This window comes from Schistocerca nitens, chromosome 12 (genome assembly GCF_023898315.1).
Source record: "Schistocerca nitens isolate TAMUIC-IGC-003100 chromosome 12, iqSchNite1.1, whole genome shotgun sequence".
Taxonomy (NCBI): domain Eukaryota; kingdom Metazoa; phylum Arthropoda; class Insecta; order Orthoptera; family Acrididae; genus Schistocerca; species Schistocerca nitens.
Window position 1 is genome coordinate 176154899 of NC_064625.1, and position 20286 is coordinate 176175184.

The 20286-nt window shown below is 41.1% G+C and overlaps 2 protein-coding genes across 3 annotated transcripts in view; one reads left to right on the forward strand and one right to left on the reverse strand.

Annotated features, from left to right (window-relative positions):
* LOC126214993 (uncharacterized) overlaps positions 1-18779 on the reverse strand; it is a 55957-nt gene extending 37178 nt beyond the window's left edge. The window contains exons 1-2 of the mRNA XM_049941623.1: positions 18410-18779; positions 6956-7141 (exon numbers count right to left, since the gene is read on the reverse strand). Of these exons, the coding sequence (XP_049797580.1) occupies positions 6956-7141; positions 18410-18574 (351 nt within the window). The 5' untranslated portion in view covers positions 18575-18779. The remainder of the gene's footprint in view (positions 1-6955; positions 7142-18409) is intronic.
* A 176-nt stretch (positions 18780-18955) lies between these two features.
* The window catches only part of LOC126215033 (PHD finger protein 14), a 185090-nt gene continuing 183759 nt past the window's right edge, over positions 18956-20286 (forward strand). For both annotated transcript variants that reach the window (XM_049941664.1, XM_049941665.1), the window contains exon 1: positions 18956-19113. In XM_049941664.1, the coding sequence (XP_049797621.1) occupies positions 19104-19113 (10 nt within the window). In that variant the 5' untranslated portion in view covers positions 18956-19103. The remainder of the gene's footprint in view (positions 19114-20286) is intronic.

The following is a 20286-nucleotide window of genomic DNA, read 5'->3' on the forward strand; positions in this document are numbered from 1 at the left end:
ATAAATCGAATTTCGATACAAGTTTCCGGAAACCAGATAATACTGTCATAGTCGATCATTCAAAATGTATATTACACTTTAACACAATTTTAAAGGCATCTAACAAGTAAACCCATTGTACAAAATTTTAAACATGGCTGAAGCAGCAACTGTTGAAAAGCTTCAAGGTAAATGATAACAGCCAAACAGTTGCAGGATAAAGATTTATTGAAATACTTGACCACGATTTCGGTATATCTAAATATACCTTCATCAGAAGCAAAAACGCATCTGAACAGAAAGGCACCTTCATTAGAAAAAAACTTAGCATCATAAATGACAGAAGAAAAAAACAAACACTTATAGCTTTAAGTGACCATGAAAATTACCAAACTATTACAAGCACAAAAACTAAGTCACTTACTAAAATCACATCCTGCAGTGGAGATAAATAAAACAATCGTGCCAACGGCATCGTCAGTAATTAAGATTAAAATATCACTTCCATCTGTACAATATAATTATGAAGAGATGGTCGATGCGAACACAGCGTATTAGCAGTACTTACAAGGGGAGGCTGCCAATTGTGAAATTCAGATTCGATTCATACTGCGCATAATAAAAGCTCGTGGCCAGAGGTGTAATGTGGCAAAGCACCAAGATGCACTTCTCAGGCGTTGTCGAGAAAATCGACAGTTAAAAGAAACCGTTGCGGTGAAATACTCTCTACGATTAATAATTTTCTACAGCGTCGTGGCGCAGTGCTCGGGTTCGTAATCCGAAGGTCACCGGATCGAATATACCAACTGAACTACCCAAGCATGACTCACGCCCCGTCTTCACCACTTTACTTCCACCAGTACCTCGCCTCCTACCTTCCAAACTTTACAGAAGCTCTCCTGCGAACCTTGCAGAACTAGCACTGCTGAAAGAAAGGATATTGCGGAGACAGCCTGGGGGATGTTTCCAGAATGAGATTTTCACTCTGCAGCGGAGTGTGCGCTGATATGAAACTTCCTGGCAGATTAAAGCTGTGGCTGAGCCGTGTCTCCGCAATATCCTTTCTTTCAGGAGTGCTAGTTCTGCAAGGTTCGCAGGAGAGCTTCTGTAAAGTTTGGAAGGTAGGAGGCGAGGTACTGGCGAAAGTAAAGCTGTGAGGACGGGGTGTGAGTCGTGCTCGGGTAGCTCAGTCGGTAGAGCACTTGCCCGCGAAAGGCAAAGGTCCCGAGTTCGAGTCTCGGTCCGGCACACAGTTTTAATCTGCCAGGAAGTTTCATATCAGCGTACACTCTACTGCAGAGTGAAAATCTCATTCTGGTGACTTCCACATCTGTTACCTGCGCTCATGTTCAGAAAGAAAAGAACACCTCAAATGACTAGAGATAGGATGTTCCTATTCACACGACTTGTACATTGTATGTTCTGCAGAAATGATTGGCATTTCAGTCACCTCGGTTCAGCACGTGTCCCGTTGCCTAGCAGGCACAGGATCTGCAAGGGCCCCGATAACTCATTCTGTGTGTGACAGCACTGACGCTTATAATGCGCCAATGGCGTCCTGTGGTACAGCCATTTGTGCTGCATTCCCCTGGTTCCAAAGTTAATCTGTGGCGGTTCGTATTGGCTCACCGTATCCCACAGGTTTTCTACTGGTGACAAGTCTGGTGATCTGGTGGACCAGAGCAAAGGGCGAACATCCTGTGACACCGAGGAGGTGCACATTTGGGCAGCAGCGTGTGGTCGTGCATTGTCTTACTGAAAAATAGCATCTGCAGTGTCGTGCAGAAAGGGTACGGTTACAGGTTGCAGGATGTCATTAATGTACCGTATTTACTCGAATCTAAGCCACACTTTTTTCCGGTTTTTGTAATCGAAAAAACCGCCTGCGGCTTAGAATCGAGTGCAAAGTAAGCGGAAGTTCTGAAAAATGTTGGTAGGTGCCGCCACAACTAACTTCTGCCGTCAAATGTATGTGGCGCCAAAACCTCTGTGTCAGTAAATAAATTAGAAAAGAAAGTACACATTATCCAACGAAGTAAACACAATTTCCGTATTGTTCATTTTTGAATGTAGCATCATTTCAATGTACCACGAAAATCCGACTGGCAAGACTGTTTGGGATGTTTGTCAATATGGCCAACTCTACGTTCTGAATTTTTTCCTACCTGTGAGAAGAGATGGTTGCTAATAGCAACTTTTATGAATTGTGAATCACATACAGTATTCTCTTCACCATAAGAATAATACAGATATAAACATTTTGCCATGTATTGTTTCGTGTTTGCTGCTATCTCATTTAAATCCTGTCTGCCTAATAAACTACGAAACTAGAGTGAGACAACAGCGAATGAGGAAGGATATACATATAATGTCATGTTGATATTCGTAATATTCTTATGCCTAATAGTGATACAGTCAGAAATTAAGCATGGCAATTGACTAGATTTTTAAATCTAAGATGACTCTAATTTCTGTGCAGAATGTAATGTACTAAAGAGGTGTCTGCAAAGATTTTCAAATGGAGAAAAATTTTCACTAAACTCTCATTCAGAACATCTTCTATCATACGGAGTCTATTATTTGGTTCATGTTGATCATTATCAAAGAAAGCAGCAGTGTAAGTAACAATAAATAGCAATCTCTTGTTTCGCTTATGAGATAATTCCTCTCTTTTTTTATTGTAAGTCACAGTAGCGAGTACAAGAGCAAGCCGTGCCACGAGCGGCGACAGGTCGTAAAGACTCATTATTAGAATGCGACAAACAATGCATGACACAGTACAATAATGCATTTTCAGCTTAGAGTGATGTAAAAACCTATAACAAAGAGAACGGCACTTATCAGATCAAAGAAAAATAAGCAATCAATTCAAACCAGATGAAGCACGTCAAAAAGAAAGGGTACCTGTATAAATACGGATGGAGCGTCTGACGCATAGCAGTGGCTACCTGGTAAAGCTTAACTGCTAAGCTTACGTCTCGAACCAAACTACTGTAGCTGTATTCTCATTTATTCGACCTAAATTGTCTCATATTACTATGGACCAACTTTGTTTCGATTTGGACATGCGGCCTAAAACTTTTCTCTCCCCTTGAATTTTGAGTCTCAAATTTCAGGTGTGGCTCAGATTCGAGTAAATATGGTAGATCAGACTGGTCACAGTGCCCCGGACACGCACCAACTGTGATTTGCGGTTATAACCAATAGCACCCCACACCGTACGGTGCCGAGTCGGTGCTGTACGTCTCGTGCAAATGCAGTAACTGCGATGCCCCTTTCCCCGTTTGTGGCGAAACAACATGCGGCTATCATTTTCAAACTGACAGGACCCGGATTCGTCCGAAAACACAATGTGAGGCCATTCCTGTCCCCAGTAACACCATTCCACACACCATTGCCATCCACCACGTATAGGCACGTTCGTCAAAGGTTGGCGGAGAAGAGGACGAGGTGCACGTAACCCGTGCTGTAATAAACAGGACGGGCTGTCACCCCTGATAATATACAGTGTGTTCCAGTGTTGCGCCAGATCTGAGGAGGCCGCGGATCTGGCCCGCAATGCCACTCGGACGAAGTGTCCATCTTCTCGGGGTGCAGTCTCGGCGGTGCGACCCGACCCAGACTGTCGCGTTCTACGGCCTTCTGTAAAACGTCCCGCAAACACCCGTCGCACTGCCGACACACTTCGTCCCACACGAGCAGTAATTTCCCGGATGGATGCATCATATTCTCTCGTGCCAATAATGCGGTCTCTTACAAACTCACTGATCCGACACTAAAATCCGTGCATATATCTGCAAGGCATCCTGCACGTCTGCACAAATCACAAAGGTCCATTACTGTCGGTTTATAGTGACAACGAGAGCTGTGAGCACAATTTACTGGTAGGTAATGTTGCGCCATGATATTGACATTGACCTCTAACCTTTGGGCTAACGTGGTTCAGATTTCTGTACAACATACTAATGTACGTGACCCGTGAATATGAATGTCCTAACTCTAGTCATTCAAGGTGTTCTGTTTTTTTTCCGAACGTGAATGTATTTGTAGTTTTTCATAAGACAATGTTCCACAAAGGCTGAACTAGGCCTCTTCAATCTCCAGTTTTTATGATGTTCTTTAACATTGGTGCAGATTGACCTCCCAGTCTTCCAGAGTACGAAGATTGACACTCCCGGCATATGATCGTAAGAAACCCCACTTTTTGTGGTAACTGGTTGCTTGTCTTTTGCATTGAACAAGCAACTACCTATTGTCTGAAGGGTGTAGAAAAGCACACAGAAACCTTGTATCTCCAAAATGTTACTTATCCTGTTTGAACTCTTCCATATAAAAAGTAATCTGCACCATTTCTTTTCCAGTTTGTCTGTGTTGTTCACTGGACACAATAGAAATCTGGTTTGCTTCTTCATCTCTTTAGTTAGAGTTCTGTCACTGATGTCGGGGTCAAATTCATTATTTGTGGCTATCGTTTTTATCGTATTAAGTTCACGGTCACAGTCGTCTCGAGACGTGGGGATAGAAAGGAGACGGTGGATCGTGTGACGGAATGCTGCACGTTTATAGGCTACAGGGTATGGGCTGCAGGGCGTTGCGGAGATACCGGGATGAATGTGTCAGTAAAAGAGTCTTTTTGATAAATTTTAAATTTGTGGTTGCTGCTTTTTAACTTTAAGCTAACGTTCAGGAAATTTATCCTAGATTACACTAAGCCCATGGTGTCCTTTATATTATTGTGCAACTGATTCATTTTTTCTACAAATTTGTGGAGTTGTCTATTAACACCTTTGCACGTCCAAAGCAGATCGTCAACATACCTATAGATGATACCACAGCCCCTAGATAGAAGTAAAACTTTGGTCCTCAGTCCATGAATAGATTAAAAAATTTTCTAGGCTGAGGAATAACTTAATTATGAGGTATGTTTAGACATCTTAGTGTAACTGCTGAATTGTATAATTCCATATGTAATTTGTCAAAAAATGGTCATTAAAGTAATTTTACATTAGGCCAAGGATTGATATACTAAGATATTGAGTTTGTTTATCTTTGCCTGATCATCATGTTTATCTCTGCTTTACGATATTTGGAATTAGTAATATACTTATAATGTGAAACTTAAGTTGTGCAATAACTGTAATAAAATCTGTGCAACAAGACAAAAAATCAGTGTTTAGTTAATTTACAATATTTCACCAAGAATCTACAGTTAATTCAATTAAAAAAATGATTAATTCATATTTTCACAATTTTACAAAATTCTTTGTAGGAAAGTTTTCTCTTTAACAAAAATCATTCACTGTCTGAGACACGGAGAATATGTTGTCATACTTAACACTTTGTCGGCATTCAAGTCTTCAGTGGAAGAGCCACTGTCACCAAAAGCGCACTTTGACCTCGAAACTCTGTGCAAGCTGTTTCAGTAACTTCCAGAAAGTGCAATTATGCATTTTATATCGAAAGGAAAATTCCATACAGAACAGTGTTAGTTTACAAAGAGATCAAATTTCGAGTACCGACTCAAGAGACATTTTGAAGCAGAAAAAAATTGTTTCTGGCATTTGGAACTTTAATGTTCCGCCCTGAGTGAGAGGAGAGGAGGGGGACAGCTCCCTTTCGGCCTCTACTCGTGCATCCCAATCTCCCCTGCCAGATGCAGCTTCCTTCCCGTGAAGAGAACTTCGAATTACCGAAAGCTAGAATTATATGTTTTTATTTTAATACTCAAAATCTCTCCCCCCAGAAGTAAGCACTTGCCAACTGTTCTGTTGTTGTTTTCAGTCCATAGACTGGTTTGATGCAGCTCTCCATGTTACTCTATCCTGTGCAAGCTTCTTCATCTCCCAGTACCTACTACAGCCTACATCCTTCTGAATCTGCTTAGTGTATTCATCTCTTGGTCTCCCTCTACAATTTTTACCTTCCACGCTGCCCTCCAATACTAAATTGGTGATCCCCTGATGCTTCAGAACATGTCCTACCAACCGATCCCTTCATCTAGTCAAGTTGTGCCACAAACTCCTCTTCTCCCCAATTCTATTCAATACCTCCTCATTAGTTATGTGATCTACCCATCTAATCTTCAGCATTCTTCTGTAGCACCACATTTCAAAAGCTTCTATTCTCTTCTTGTCCAAACTACTTATCGTCCATGTTTCACTTCCATACATGGCCACACTCCATACAAATACTTTCATAAACGACTTCCTGACTCGATGTTAACAAATTTCTCTTCTTCAGAAACGCTTTCCTTGCCATTGCCAGTCTACATTTTATATCCTCTCTACATCGACCATCATCAGTTATTTTGCTCCCCCAATACCAAAACTCCTTTACTACTTTAAGTGTCTCATTTCCTAATCTAATTCCCTCAGCATCACCTGATTTAATTCGACTACATTCCATTATCCTCGTTTTGCTTTTGTTGATGTTCATCTTATATCCTCCTTTCAAGACACTGTCCATTCCATTCAACTGCTCTTCCAAGTCCTTTGCTGTCTCTGTCATCGGCAAACCTCAAAGTTTTTATTTCTTTTCCATGGATTGTAATACCTACTCTGAACTCTTCTTTTGTTTCCTTTACTGCTTGCTCAATATACAGATTGAATAGCATTGGGGAGAGGCTACAACCCTGTCTCACTCCCTTCCCAACCATTGCTTCCCTTTCGGGCCCCTCGACTCTTATAACTGCCATCTGGTTTCTGTACAAATTGTAAATAGCCTTTCGCTCCCTGTATTTTACCCCTGCCCCCTTCAGAATTTGAAAGAGAGTATTCGAGTCAACACTGTCAAAAGCTTTCTCAAGGTCTACAAATGCTAGAAACGTAGGTTTGCCTTTCCTTAATCTTTCTTCTAAGATAAGTCGTAGGGTCAGTATTGCCTCACGTGTTCTACCCACTGTTCTACCTCCTCATAATTTGACATGTGTAGCGGTCGGGGGACGCACGGGGCTGTGCGCCACGGCTTTTTCACGAACCTTGTGCAAGACGAGGTGACGAAGGGAGTGGAAGTGTTCGACACTGACGGCCGGTGACCGCGGCTCCTCCCCCGGGTGGCAGGCGCCGCTGCTGACGAGACGCAGGCCCGGAGTCCTTCGCACGAGCCGCAGCAGGAAGGTGAGGTCATCCAGCAGCCTCTGCTCCACGATGGCGTCTGCCGGCACCTGCGAGAGAACTCCGTGTCAACCTTACTGTCTCCGGAAGTACGGACTCACTCGGAACGTATTCTCGCACGTGGCAAATGGGAAATAAAAATGACACCGGCTTGTCTAAATTGCACATGTGGGAACTTTCCCTGCAATACATCCTAGATTCCCATAACCCTCCCACCCTCGACCTTCGTCAGTCACTGTCCTCACCCACCCGGCCCCTCCTCTGTTCCTATTCTGGCACTACACAGCCTCCATTGCACCACCACACCCAGTCTTTTTATTTCTCTCTTTTCAGCGCTCACCCGACCTCCTCACGACCATTCACCTGCCTTCTGTCTCACCTGCAGCACTTCACTGTCCACCACCCCCACCATACTCCCCCCCCCCCCCCCTGCCCCCCCAGTTGCCACTCCCGTCGTGCACTGGTGTTGCTGCTCGCAGTGTGGTTTCAGTTGCCTGGGATTGCAGTCGTGTGTTTGTGTGAGTGTGTGTGTCTATTGTTGACAAAGGTCTTAATGGCTGAAAGCTCTAATTGTGAGAGTCTTTTTGTTGTGCCTATCTGCGACTCAGCATCTCCACTATATGGTGAGTAGCAACTTTCCTTCTCATAATATTGTTCCATTGTGTGGTGTTACAAGGCTTGGGCCTGTCCAACCCCTCATTAAATCGACAAAGACTTATACGAATAATTGTAAGAACAGTTATTATTATTATGTTCGTTAAGTTTGTTTTCGGATTTTCAGAAATACTGTGGGAAGAAAGTTTATTTATGTTGCAGATAATGTGGAAGACTTTGCCCAACGATCAAAACGACAGTTCGACGTAACGGCAAGTGGGGAAGGAATAAAACGAATGCTGCAAACTACTGCGAGCCACGGAAGAGACCGGGCCACGAGGGTGTCGAGCTTCCTAGGACATTGTTTGACGATGCCAAAGGAAGAGATATTCTGATTTCTCTCTGTAAACAGATCGATCGAGTCTGGAAATGTACGTGTAAAACGTATAGGCAGGTGACACATTAGGTGGGACCCGATGCCTGTAATACTTCCACAGTTATTAAAAAATTGTTAAACGGCAAAACCAATAGTTCACCATTTATATAGATAAAGAGTAGTAAAGATATAGGAAAGGAAGGGTTGTGGTGTCAGAACGATAAGTGATACATCGCTCAGCAACGAAGGACGTAAACAGCGGGTGTTATGTGGTGAAAACAAATCAACTGATAAAATAGTAAGTCTGTAATTAAGTATAAAGCCACGTAACACTGCAATATACACTCAGTCCAGCAGTCCTACACTTTTGTCATCCCACCGGAAAACTAGGTTCTGTCAGACTCTGCAAAATACTTGTTGATTCCAACTATCACTTCCCGACTTCATGAAAATGTCTTCGCTGCAAGCAAAAGTTTCAAGTTAGGGAGCAGGAATAAGTCACTGTGGATGAGGAACCAATTGAAAGCTCTGTTGAGGTACGATGTTCAACTTTAACCACACTATGAGCTCATCTGAAACTCCAACAACTTGTCAGCCGTACACCACCTCCTCCGATGAACTCACAAACTCGGGCAGCGAGTTTCCGCACTCGTCTCGGCACTGACCTCCGGTGCGGGGGTGCCGTTCTTCTGAGGGTGGAGGCTCGATCTTCGGGATCATCTCCCACAGCTCACTGTAGATCGCAGGGAGACCTCGCTAACGTCTGCACTTCTATACGTGTTACCGAATTTGGTGTGGCATCGCAATCTCTGGACGGTACTGCGGGATCCAGTTACGGTTCTGCCGTTTTCCAAATAATCTACGAGGATTATTCCTCGAGAAACCCAAAAAACATTGTCCGCCACCTTACTGGCTGACATGACGGTCTCTGCAGTCTTCGTTGCACTTTCGCCAGCCTCTGTTCACTGACATCTTCAACTTTTGTAGTCCTGTCTTCCTCAGTTGTGTGTAATATCACGGTATATTGATAATTTTTACTTATGGACCGTCTGACAGCAACTGAATAAAAGACAATTTTAGTGCCATACGCGTTTTGCCATTATTTTCTGCAAGGCATCATCAGTGGCCTGGAATATGTACACATGTTAGCTATTTAATTTACATTTTTGTCTCTGTGCCTTAGGTTATAAACAGTTCTGGTGGTTGGTATTTCCTATTTAGTAGTAATGTTTTGAACTCTACTTACAGGTTGTGTGGGCAATTTCTTACATATTACGCTCCTGTTGCATTTTTGGTGTTGTTCTTCTTCTTATGAACGCCAATTTGCAATTTTTTTCCCCACATTCCACATCACTATGAACTGAACGCTTGTTTTAGTGCAATGTTTTGGTTTCTGTTGCCGACTGTCAAATGTTTTTGCCAAAGATCGAATGTTATTGCCAAACTTATGAGTGTAATTATTGAAGTATCTGTGGTCTGTTTGTGTTTGTGTGTTTTGGTGTCATATTAATTTTTTTTTGGTGTGTGTGTGTGTGTGTGTTTGTGTGTCCAGATGGTGTGGGGAAGTGTTTTTTTTGTTTTTTTGTTTTATGTTATCATTTCCTTTATTAAGTGTAGTAGGGAGCATGTGGTGACGTGTGTTTGTTCATTTATCACATGTTTGTTTTCTGCTATGGCTTTCTGGATGTGGAAGTTTTCTTGCATTTGTATAAGATGTTTGTCATGGTTGCTTATTCTCATTATTTCCATTTCTTGTTCCATGTTTGTAGGATGATGGTTATAGTGTTTCAAATGCTCAGCAAATGTGGAATGGTTTGTTTCATACTTCCAACATCTGATGTTCTTTATATCTTGATTCAAAATTCCTGCATGGCAGGCCTATGTATTAATTGTGTTTTATCCAGTTGCTGTCAGACGGTCCATAAGTAAACATTATCAATATACCGTAACTCTGTTCACTGTTTTAACTGGAGTTTTGACTCCGGTGTGTCATGGTGGATCCAGGTTTCATCAGAGGTCACAAAACGGCACAAAAAGTCTTGAGAATCGCCATTAAACACTGCCACACATTCTGTCAAAATACTGCGGCGGACGTGCTTCCGGCAGACCGAGCAGTCGCAGCACCCACCTCGCACACAGCTTCTTCGTAGCCAGTTTTCTGTACGGTATATAGTGCACTCGCTTAGTCGAGATGCCTACAGTCTCGGCAATCTCCCGAATTTTTATCCGGCAATCTTTCTGGCATTACTGTATTGTAGATTTTTTCAGTGGTTTCGTCTGTAGTAACCTTCACCGGACGGCCGTAGCGTGCTTCGTCTTCAGTGCTTGTCCGACCACATTTAAATTCGTTAATCCAAAAGTAAACTGCTTTCAGAGACAGTGCAGAGTCTGTGGAAACTTCACTAACTCTGTTTTCATTTGTGCTGCAGTCTAACCCTTCAAATGAAAATGTTTAATAACAGCACGAAACTCCATTTTCGATAGCAGTCAACGTACTGACAATTTAGAAAAGCTGCTGACAATGAAGTGTACACAGTACATTGTTGAATTTCTTTATAGGATCTTGACCACCTCCTACATTGTGCAGAGTGCAGTAATACAAAATAGAATATTCTGTAAGTTTCTGTCTGACCACCACCTCAGAAACTGGGACATTCTGAAAACACTCCACAAAGTATTTAAAACGGTCATCAGGCTATGCTGTAGATCAGTCACCACAGCTGGTTTTTGACTTTGTCAAATAATAACCAGACTATAACATTGGAACACAAAACAATATCCCAAGAAAAGGAAGAAAGCACTCATCAATGCGAATATTGTTTCAACTCAATCAACCCAGCCAGCTATAGGGGCCTGCAGTGTGACGAGGTGCAACTTTGCGTTTTCCACGTCGACAAACAGTGCCAGAGGTCAAAGAAGTGAAAAGTGCCGGATAGAAGTCCTAGGATTCGCCAGCAATCGAACCTGAGATATTCGGATTTGTAGTTTGGCACTGTACCACTGAGCCGAAATACTATCGTACTGCGAGACACACGGTATGAGAAATAAAATTATAAAAACCAGTACCTAAACCTCACATTCCGTGACAGCTAGATCGACGATTACCAATCTCACACTCTCTGTGTCAAAAACGAAAGTTACTCCATTTGCATCTTCTGCCAAACGAGTCATCAGAATTAGCAATTCTCGTCAGCTACCGTATAGTACCACCTCATTGGCTTACAAACAACAATAATGAATTGCTGTCATCGACGAGCAATGGAGGAGTCACAGCCAATGTGCCCTTCAGCCGAAACTGATATTCGAAAGCAAATAAGTGGACGAAAGATGGAAGTAATGTGTACAAAAATCCTGCAAGAAGCCAGCGGAGATAAAGGATCTTGAAAACGAAAATAGCATAGTATAGCATAGCATCTGACCAGCTCAGGTTTCCCCTCTTAAAAGAAGAGTTCTTAAGGCTGTAAGAGAATTAAAGGATGTGACGAAGTGCGTGAAGACACGATAGCGTCTAAGGGATCAGGTGATGAAACACACGACTATATTTTTAAGCTGATAATTTAAATATCTGAAAACAGGGAAATTCTGGAAGATTTATGCTTCTTAATCTCAGTAAAGAAAAAACCTGGAGCTCTAATGTGAAGAAGATCACAGTCTGAGTCTATTGACGCACACCTAAAAAAATATGGATAAGAGTGATTTACAAGGTGAACATTAACAAAACTGCAGGAACGGATTCATGACTGAAAATGGAGGAAAAAACATCCTACGAACATTTTCTGGAAATGGCCGGTGTGTGTGCAACGACAACAGATCGGCCCAGAACACGGTACAGAGCTGCATCGCATCCACGTCACGACAGATGTTCAAAGTGGCCTCCACACGATGCGATGCACATATTCGCGTCACATCGCAGATTGCCATACTCTTTTGCACGTTCCGGCATCCCTCCGAATAGTGTCACAGGCGTCGCGAACGTGCTTTCGAAAAGTCCGCGCATCGGGAACTGGTTCAGCATATAGAATGCTTTTCAGATTCCCCAACAGGTAAAAATCCTGGGCATTTAAGTCCAACGATATAGTAGGCCACGCTACAGCACCTCTGTGTCCTACCCGCCGTCCAGGAAAGATGACGCCAAGGAGTAAATGAGCCATTCTCTCGTATTGCCAGAGGCACATTCCCGAGCAGGACAGGCAGAGTATTCCGCAGGAACTCCAGGTACGAGGCGTTGTGGAAGGATAACCGGTCCAAATACGTGGTCCCCGAAATCCCTGACATGTCAACGCCGACCTGTTGTCGACGAGACACATCGACCGTTCTCCGAGGATTGTCTCCGGTCCACAGATGACGATAACGTAGACTGACGATACCAGTTCCGATAGAGGTTGCTTCGTAGGTAAAGAAGCGAACGCAGTCAGCTCTGCAATGGAGAGGCTGCAAGTTGGCACCCCAGCACCATCCCTGCGAATGGCAGCTTAAAGTCTGCCAGACAAGATCACCCGGAGCGTGTAGGCTAGCAGCCCTCTCGCTCCTCGCAATGGTTCGGGCAGGCCTGCCACACCTACAGTGGCAATTTCGGGGTTGGGTTGTTTGGGGAAGGAGACCAGACAGCGAGGTCATCGGTCTCATCGGATTAGGGAAGGACGGAGAAGGAAGTCGACCGTGCCCTTTCAAAGGAACCATCCCGGCATTTGCCTGGAGCGATTTAGGGAAATCACGGAAACCTGAATCAGGATGGCTGGACGCGGGATTGAACCGTCGTCCTCCCGAATGCGAGTCCAGTGTGTTACCCACTGCGCCACCTCACTCAGTGGCAGTTTCAGTGAGCCAGTCGGCCGCCGATATCCGTCACCGGGAGGTCGTCGTGATTGGCCTGCAACTTAAACAATTGTCATTCTCTCTGGTTCTAGACAGGGACAGAATGGCAATACGGCTGCCCCTTTGAGCCTCCGGGCTCATTTATACGTCTCTTCCTTATGCCGCTGACCAAGATCCTCTGGAAGGGACGGGAGGGGTACTCTTTAACAATTACGACATCAGCTTTCCTCAGCCCTACACGCAGAATGTTGACTGGAATACTCTCTTTCAAATTCTGAAGGTGGCAGGGGTAAAATACTGGGAGCAAAAGGCTATTTATAATTTGTACAGAAAGCAGATGGCAGTTATAAGAGTCAAGCGACATGAAAGGGAAGCAGTCGTTGGGAAGGGAGTGAGACAGGGTTGTAGCCTCTCCCCGATGCTATTCAATCTGTATATTCAGCAAGCACTAAAGGAAACGAAAGAAAAGTTCGAAGTAGGTATTAAAATCCATGGAGAAGAAATAAAAACTGTGAGATTCACCGATGACATTGTAATTCTGTCAGAGACAGCAAAGGACTTGGAAAAGCAGTTGAACGGAATGGACAGTGTCTTGAAAGGAGGGTATAAGATGAACATCAACAAAAGCAAAACGAGGATAATGGAATGTAGTCGAATTAAGTCGGGTGATGCTGAGGGAATTAGATTAGGAAATGAGACACTTAAAATAGTAACGGAGTTTTGCTATGTGGGGAGCAAAATAACTGATGATGGTCGAAGTAGACAGGATATAAAATGTAGACTAGCAATGGCAATGAAAGCGTTTCTGAAGAAGAGAAATTTGTTAACATCGAGTATTGATTTAAGTGTCAGGAAGTCGTTTCTGAAAGTATTTGTATGGAGTGTAGCCATATATGGAAGTGAAACATGGACGATAAATAGTTTAGACAAGAAGAGAATAGAAGCTACCGAAATGTGGTGCTACAGAAGAATGCTGAAGATTAGATGGGGAGATCACATAACTAATGAGGAGGTATTGAATAGAATTGGGGAGGAGTTTGTGGTACAACTTGACTAGAAGAAGGGATCGGTTGGTAGGACACGTTCTGAGGCATCGAGGGATCACCAATTTAGTATTGGAGGGCAGTGTGGAGGGTAAAAATCGAGAGGGCGACCAAGAGATGAATACACTAAGCAGATTCAGAAGGATGTAGGGTGCAATAGGTACTGGGAGATACAGTATGCAAAAGCCTGCTACAAACACGCCACAACTCGTGGCCAATACGCTCACCACAACATTTTGTGCTCCAATTCTTCCCGGAAATGTTGTACAATGTTGCCACATTTGTTACGTCAAAATTCCCCCTTGCTGAGACTATTAACCTGTCCGAGGGCTACAAAAGCTAGGCACTGAGTGAGTTGTTTAAACAGATTAAATCCCGAACAGATAATACCGTGAGATCCTTCTGGCCAATACCACATATATCGTGACAGTGTCATTATATTTGAGTCCGAGAGCGTACGAAACTCTGTCACGACTGCCGCCTCACAAGTAGTGCCATTTTTGATTGTCCAACTTTCCTGAAGCTCGAGTTTTTTCTCAACCCTACAGGTCTGCCTCATTCGTAGCAATTCAGTTGTACAGTTTCCACTGTAAATACGGAATATGTCAGTATCGTATTTTTCATCTTTACTGTCTTATTAAGTGTATTTTATGTTTGAAATTTTAGCACTCGTGTACTATTTTGAGCCCTATCGCAGGTATGTACAAACTGTGACTTTTGTATTCTCGTGGGTGGGATTTCGAGAGACTGTAACACTCTAAGCCTTTCCTCTCTGCTGAGGCACGAACGCTGACACAAGTAGGAGTAGCATTTATTGCGGCTAGTTCACGGTCGATGTATAGTTTCTCTGCTCACAATTGACTGAAATAATATCTTGGGAATATCCTCACACTTCCGATGGCCTGTAAATGTCAGATAATGGCAGCGAGAGCAAGAGAGTGCACAGGAAGTTGGCTTGTTTCAATAGTAAAAATGTACTGAAGAGAGAAAGTAGAAAATAAAAGATTTTTCTATCAACAATGAGACTTAGGCAGTTTGCTGCTCAGCACACACAAGAAGTTACTGAGTGGCAGGCAGTTTACCTCCTGTGCCTGTCTCCGACTCAGCACCTCTTCCCAAGTGAATAGTTTCTTCTTTAATGTAGCCCTACCTGTCTCGTGACAGGTATCGTGTCCTCTTCCTTTATCTGCTTGTACACTTGTCCTCTTCCAATGTCATCCATCATTACAGTTCTCTTCCTACCACTTCTTCTCTTTCCTTCCACTTTTCCCTCTATAATTATACGTAGCAGGCAATTCTTACGCAGTATGTATCCCGGAAAAGATTTTTTTCCTCTTCCTGAGCACTTCCAAACAATCTTCTATCTTCCCCAGGTTTCTTCATTTTTTAGTCTGTCTGTCCACTTCAATTTAAGCCTTCTTCTCCACAGCCACATTTATAAACTTTCTAAATATTTTTCTTCTTCCTTTTTAACTGTCTGTGATTTACTGCTATATAACACTATACTCTACACATAACATGCAGAAAATCCTTTCCTCGGCTCATTGGAATTCTTCTAGATGTTAGTAACTGTTTCACCTTTACAAATGCTCTCTTTCTCATACAGTCCTGTGCCTTATTTCTTCTGTACAGGTTCCATTCTTGTCTTTAAACTTCCCAGGCACACAAATGAGTTTTTGTGTTTTATCCTTTTTCCATCTAGTAATTCTAGTAATATGTTTAATGGATCTTCCTTCTAGTTTTTTCTCTTCACTTCATACATGTGATAAATCGTAAAAATGTAGAATGAGTCATTTTACATTCACACTGCAAATTAATTTGTAAATATGGTTACACACTGAACATTTAAAATAAAAAAAAAAAGAAAATGCACTCAGCAATTCCTAGCCACCGTCTTTTACACATAACAATAATAATAATAATAATAATAATAATAATAATTCTATGGAAAAGAGAAAGTTATCGAGGACAAACTTTTTTTCAGTTTGTTTTCAAGTTTTACTGGACATCTGTCAGACATTTTATATTGCTAGATAAGTCATCAAAAATTTTAGTTGCAGCATTGTGCACCCCTTTTTCGTGCTAAAGACAACTTTGGAGTAATGAATGCCATTTTTCCTTCTGATATTGTAATTATGTACATCATTGTTCCTTTAGATTTGTAGAAAATTACTTGAAACAAACTTCGTGGGGGAATAAATGTACTGTGAAGCAGTTATCAGAATGCCTAACTCCTTAAACAGATGTCTATAAGTTGATCACAGGTGAGCACCACGTATTCTTACAGCACATTTTTGAGGAATGAAGACTTTCTTTATTAAAGATGAATGAATGCAAAATATGTAAACATCCTTATTTGTCTCTTCCCAAGCTCTGCAATGATTCTGAGTGCAAATATGATTGAACTAAGTTGTTTCAAGAGTTCCAAAATGTGCTTTTTCCAATTTAAATTCTTATCTGTATCAACACCTAAGAATTTTGAACTTCCCGCCCATTATTTTCTCACTATGTGTTACATTTATTATTGGTGCAGTACCCCTAAATGTGCATAAATGAATACATTGTGCCTATTTACAATTATGGGTGAGACCATTTGCAGAAAACCAGTCAATGATATTTTTAAGAACATTGTTTACTATTTGCTCTGTTGCTGTATGTGTGGTTGTACTGATTACAGTACTAGTGTTCTCAACAAAAAGAACTAATTCTGCTTGTTGTACATTAGATGGAAAATTGTTAACATATATGAGGAACAATAGTGGACTTAGACTGAGCCTTGGCGAACCCCGTACATGATTCCGCCCAAGTAAGAATAATGTCCCCAAAACTAGATTGGTTCAATTATTAAGTGCACCTTTTAGTTACATATGACATTATACACTGTTGCCTATACCATCAGCCCAATAAAACTTCAGTTTATCTAGGAGAATATTGTGATTTACACTGTCAAATGCCTTAGACAGGTCGCAGGATATACCAACCAGCACCACTTTGTTATTTAATGCTTGTAAAACTTAGTGAGTGAACACATACATGGCATTCTCACAAGAGTGACCCTTCTAAAAGGAAAAACTGTTAATTGCTGAGGATATTATCGTTGCTCTGGTGAGATACTGTCCTAGAAATCAACACATTCCCAAAAATTTTTGAGAATGATGACAGCAGCAAAACAAGTCAGTAGTTATTGACATCTCCCCTATCACCTTCCTTTAAGAGAGATTTTACAATGGCGTATTTCAATCTCTCTGGAAAAATGCCTTCAGCTAGTGACACATTACATATATTTCAAATAAGGCAGTGCTTATTGCATGGGATCAAATCTTTAGTACTCTGTTGGAGACACCACCAAAACCAGACCAGCTTTTGTTTTTGAGAGAATACATCATTTTCTTGATTTCAGAAGGAGAAGTCACTGATACATTTACATAATTGAGTTTTATGAGAGTTGCTTTCCTAATATACTGCTGTGATTTTTCTCTTGAACTGCTTGACCCTATATTTTTCACTATACTTAAGAATTAATTATTAAATGTATTTGCTACTTGTAGCCCTTCCATTCAGTTCAATTCTGTTGTCGGAAATATTAATTTTTTGACATTATGTTCATGTTCCTTGATTTTTTTATAACTTTTCTTAGTAATTTTGAGTAGTTTTTGTAGTGTGCAACATCTGCAAGGTCTCTACTTGTTCTTTCCAACAGATACATTTCCCTTTTCTCTTCACAAGAGGCTTGAATCCCTCTCATGATCCATGGCTGTTTAATATTCTTTCTGATTTAGCTTATGGAGAATGCGGCACTCGCCCTGAAATGCTCATCTCTTTTGTCTCGCCATACCCTACTCTGTCACTTTTAGCTATGTGTACCTCTCTTCTGATTCATATTGTTGTTATTGTGTCCCGGATTTGGCATTGTTAGAGTTTGCTGTGCAAGTGTCGTTATTAAGAAATATGTGAACTATATTCTAGTCTTGCGCCTATAGGCTACTGACAGTCAAGTTCACTAAAAAAAACAACAACCCCGTACATACATGTGCCAAATACGAAATTATAACATATAAACAAATCAGCCAACGCAAACAAGAAAGGTATTAGGCTATCACTTGCAAATAATTTTCTTTCATACGATAAGAATACTGCTTTCTTTATTATAAGTGGGTTGTCCGATTAAAATTCTTTGTCTAAATTTAGCACTTTTCGATATTATTAACTTTAGCTTTACAGCACATTTCCATCATATTAAACAAGCGACATTGCTGGTTAAAATTCTCCTTAGGAGCACTAAATTTTTCATCTACATAATATACTGTCGATTGTTGAGCAGTATTATACCAACAAAGTGATGAGTGCTGTCATTTTTGGCGTGAATCTCATGAAATATTTACCTCATCTGCATATACACTTGGTTATGTTAGTCTACCAATACCTCTCTTGAGCACAATGCTCATTTGCACAGTTCTTTACAGTTATCTATTAGCTGTCATCATTCCTACCTGGACCGCAGCATCCTTGGAATTTGGTGCCTGTTCGTTTATAAGAACAAACGACTCATTTAATTTTTGTAGCACTGGAACTGTGAGAACCAATAAACTATGTCCACTGCTGATAGCATCAACATTCTCGCGCAATAAATTCACCAATTTCTGTATATCGCACATCTCACATTTGTTCTATGTACAGGAGTACAACTGTCAATAACATATATACGCTTCGTAGACTGTTAAGATTCCTCACTAAGATCAACATGTCATCAAAGCAACACAACAGATACGATTTCCATTACTAATTAGGTTCTAAAAACTGTTTACAAAAATATGCGTCATCTTGCGTAGAAATTTGAATCACTTGCAAGCGATCAGCTGATGACAAACGATTATTTTCGTCGCCACCAACGTTGCGTAAGATCGCTGCCAATGACAATAGCTTCTTGATATAGTAACCTAATAGTATTAAAAAATTTGTTTGAGACATAAATCCAGTATTACAGTTACTGCTCTATAATTTTTGTTTTATAGCAAAAGTATTACAAACATATTTTTCAGACAATTTAATCGACATTCCGCAATGTGGACACGCAGTATCGCTGAATGTGGCTTATGGCGAATTGCAAACAAACACTGTGTTTAGGACGAATGTCTTTTGGATGTCGCGTCGTGGTGTTGTGAAGGAACAGTTTTACCGTCAACAATGAGTGGCTGTAAGTAATACAGAAGGAGTTCCTTATTTATGCTATTTAATATTGCGTCAGACATCCGTGTTATGAAGAATTGTATCGTTTACAGCTACTGACCACGCTTCATCAGTGTAGGCGTCACGGCTAAATATTTTTGTTGTAAACCCATTGATTTACACAAAGTTATAAGTAAAAGTGAAAAAAAGTTCCATGTTAGTATTTATCTGAAAATGAGACGAAGGCCGTTCGTCCCGTGATATAAATTAACGGCAACGTAAAAGTGCTTACAGTAATATCCACTTTAGCCGGGTAGCGTTTGCTCTGCCCCCTCTCGTTGTTTATGTTTCTTCTTTTTCTTTTAGTTGTGTTTAAAAGAATTCGGTTCTTTTCTGTAGAGACCATCAGTTTGACTTCATAATTTACTTCTTGTGTTAGCCTCCCCAAATTTGAACAGGTGTTTTTTAATACTGGGTTAGCAGTAAATATGATATTATATCCATCCCTAACGTACAGAATTTGACTGAGAACTGTTTTTTACTTACTAAAAAAACACGTAATAACTGTGCAAGCTGAAGAAATGACATTTTGGCACATTGACTGGTAACATTTTTTTAAGGAGATAAATATGTAACACCAGCGAAGAGAAAACAAAATAGAATGGTTATTGCAAAAAAAAACAGAGATAGAGAAATGATAGAGTGAGTTTACAGTAGCTATTATGTTCAATAGAGCAGATTACATCCTATTCGTTCCATAGCAGTGCTAGATTATTTCACTAAATGATTTGCAATGCATCTTACTTACGGAGTATTATTATATTTTTCCCGGGTCTGTCATTGCAATGCCATAACATCTAATCAAAGAACATTGTACAGTAGAGACCAAGAAAATGGTGTGGTGCAGTTGTTAAGACACTGACCTCATATTCAGGAGGATGGAATTTCTTCTGTCCAGCCATGCTGATTTAGAGTTGCTTTGGTTTGTCCTAAATCGTTGCAGGCAGATCGAAGTGTCGTTCCTTCAAGGCTGTGACTGATCATCTGTTGTAGAAAGCATACTTATATATTGTGTATTTATGTATATTTTGGGCTATTTATTTTCTTTGTGTTATCTTGACAAATCTTATAACATTGTGTGATTATCCCTGTATGAATAAATGAAAAAAAACCATAGTAAATACACCTTGAAGTAACAGCA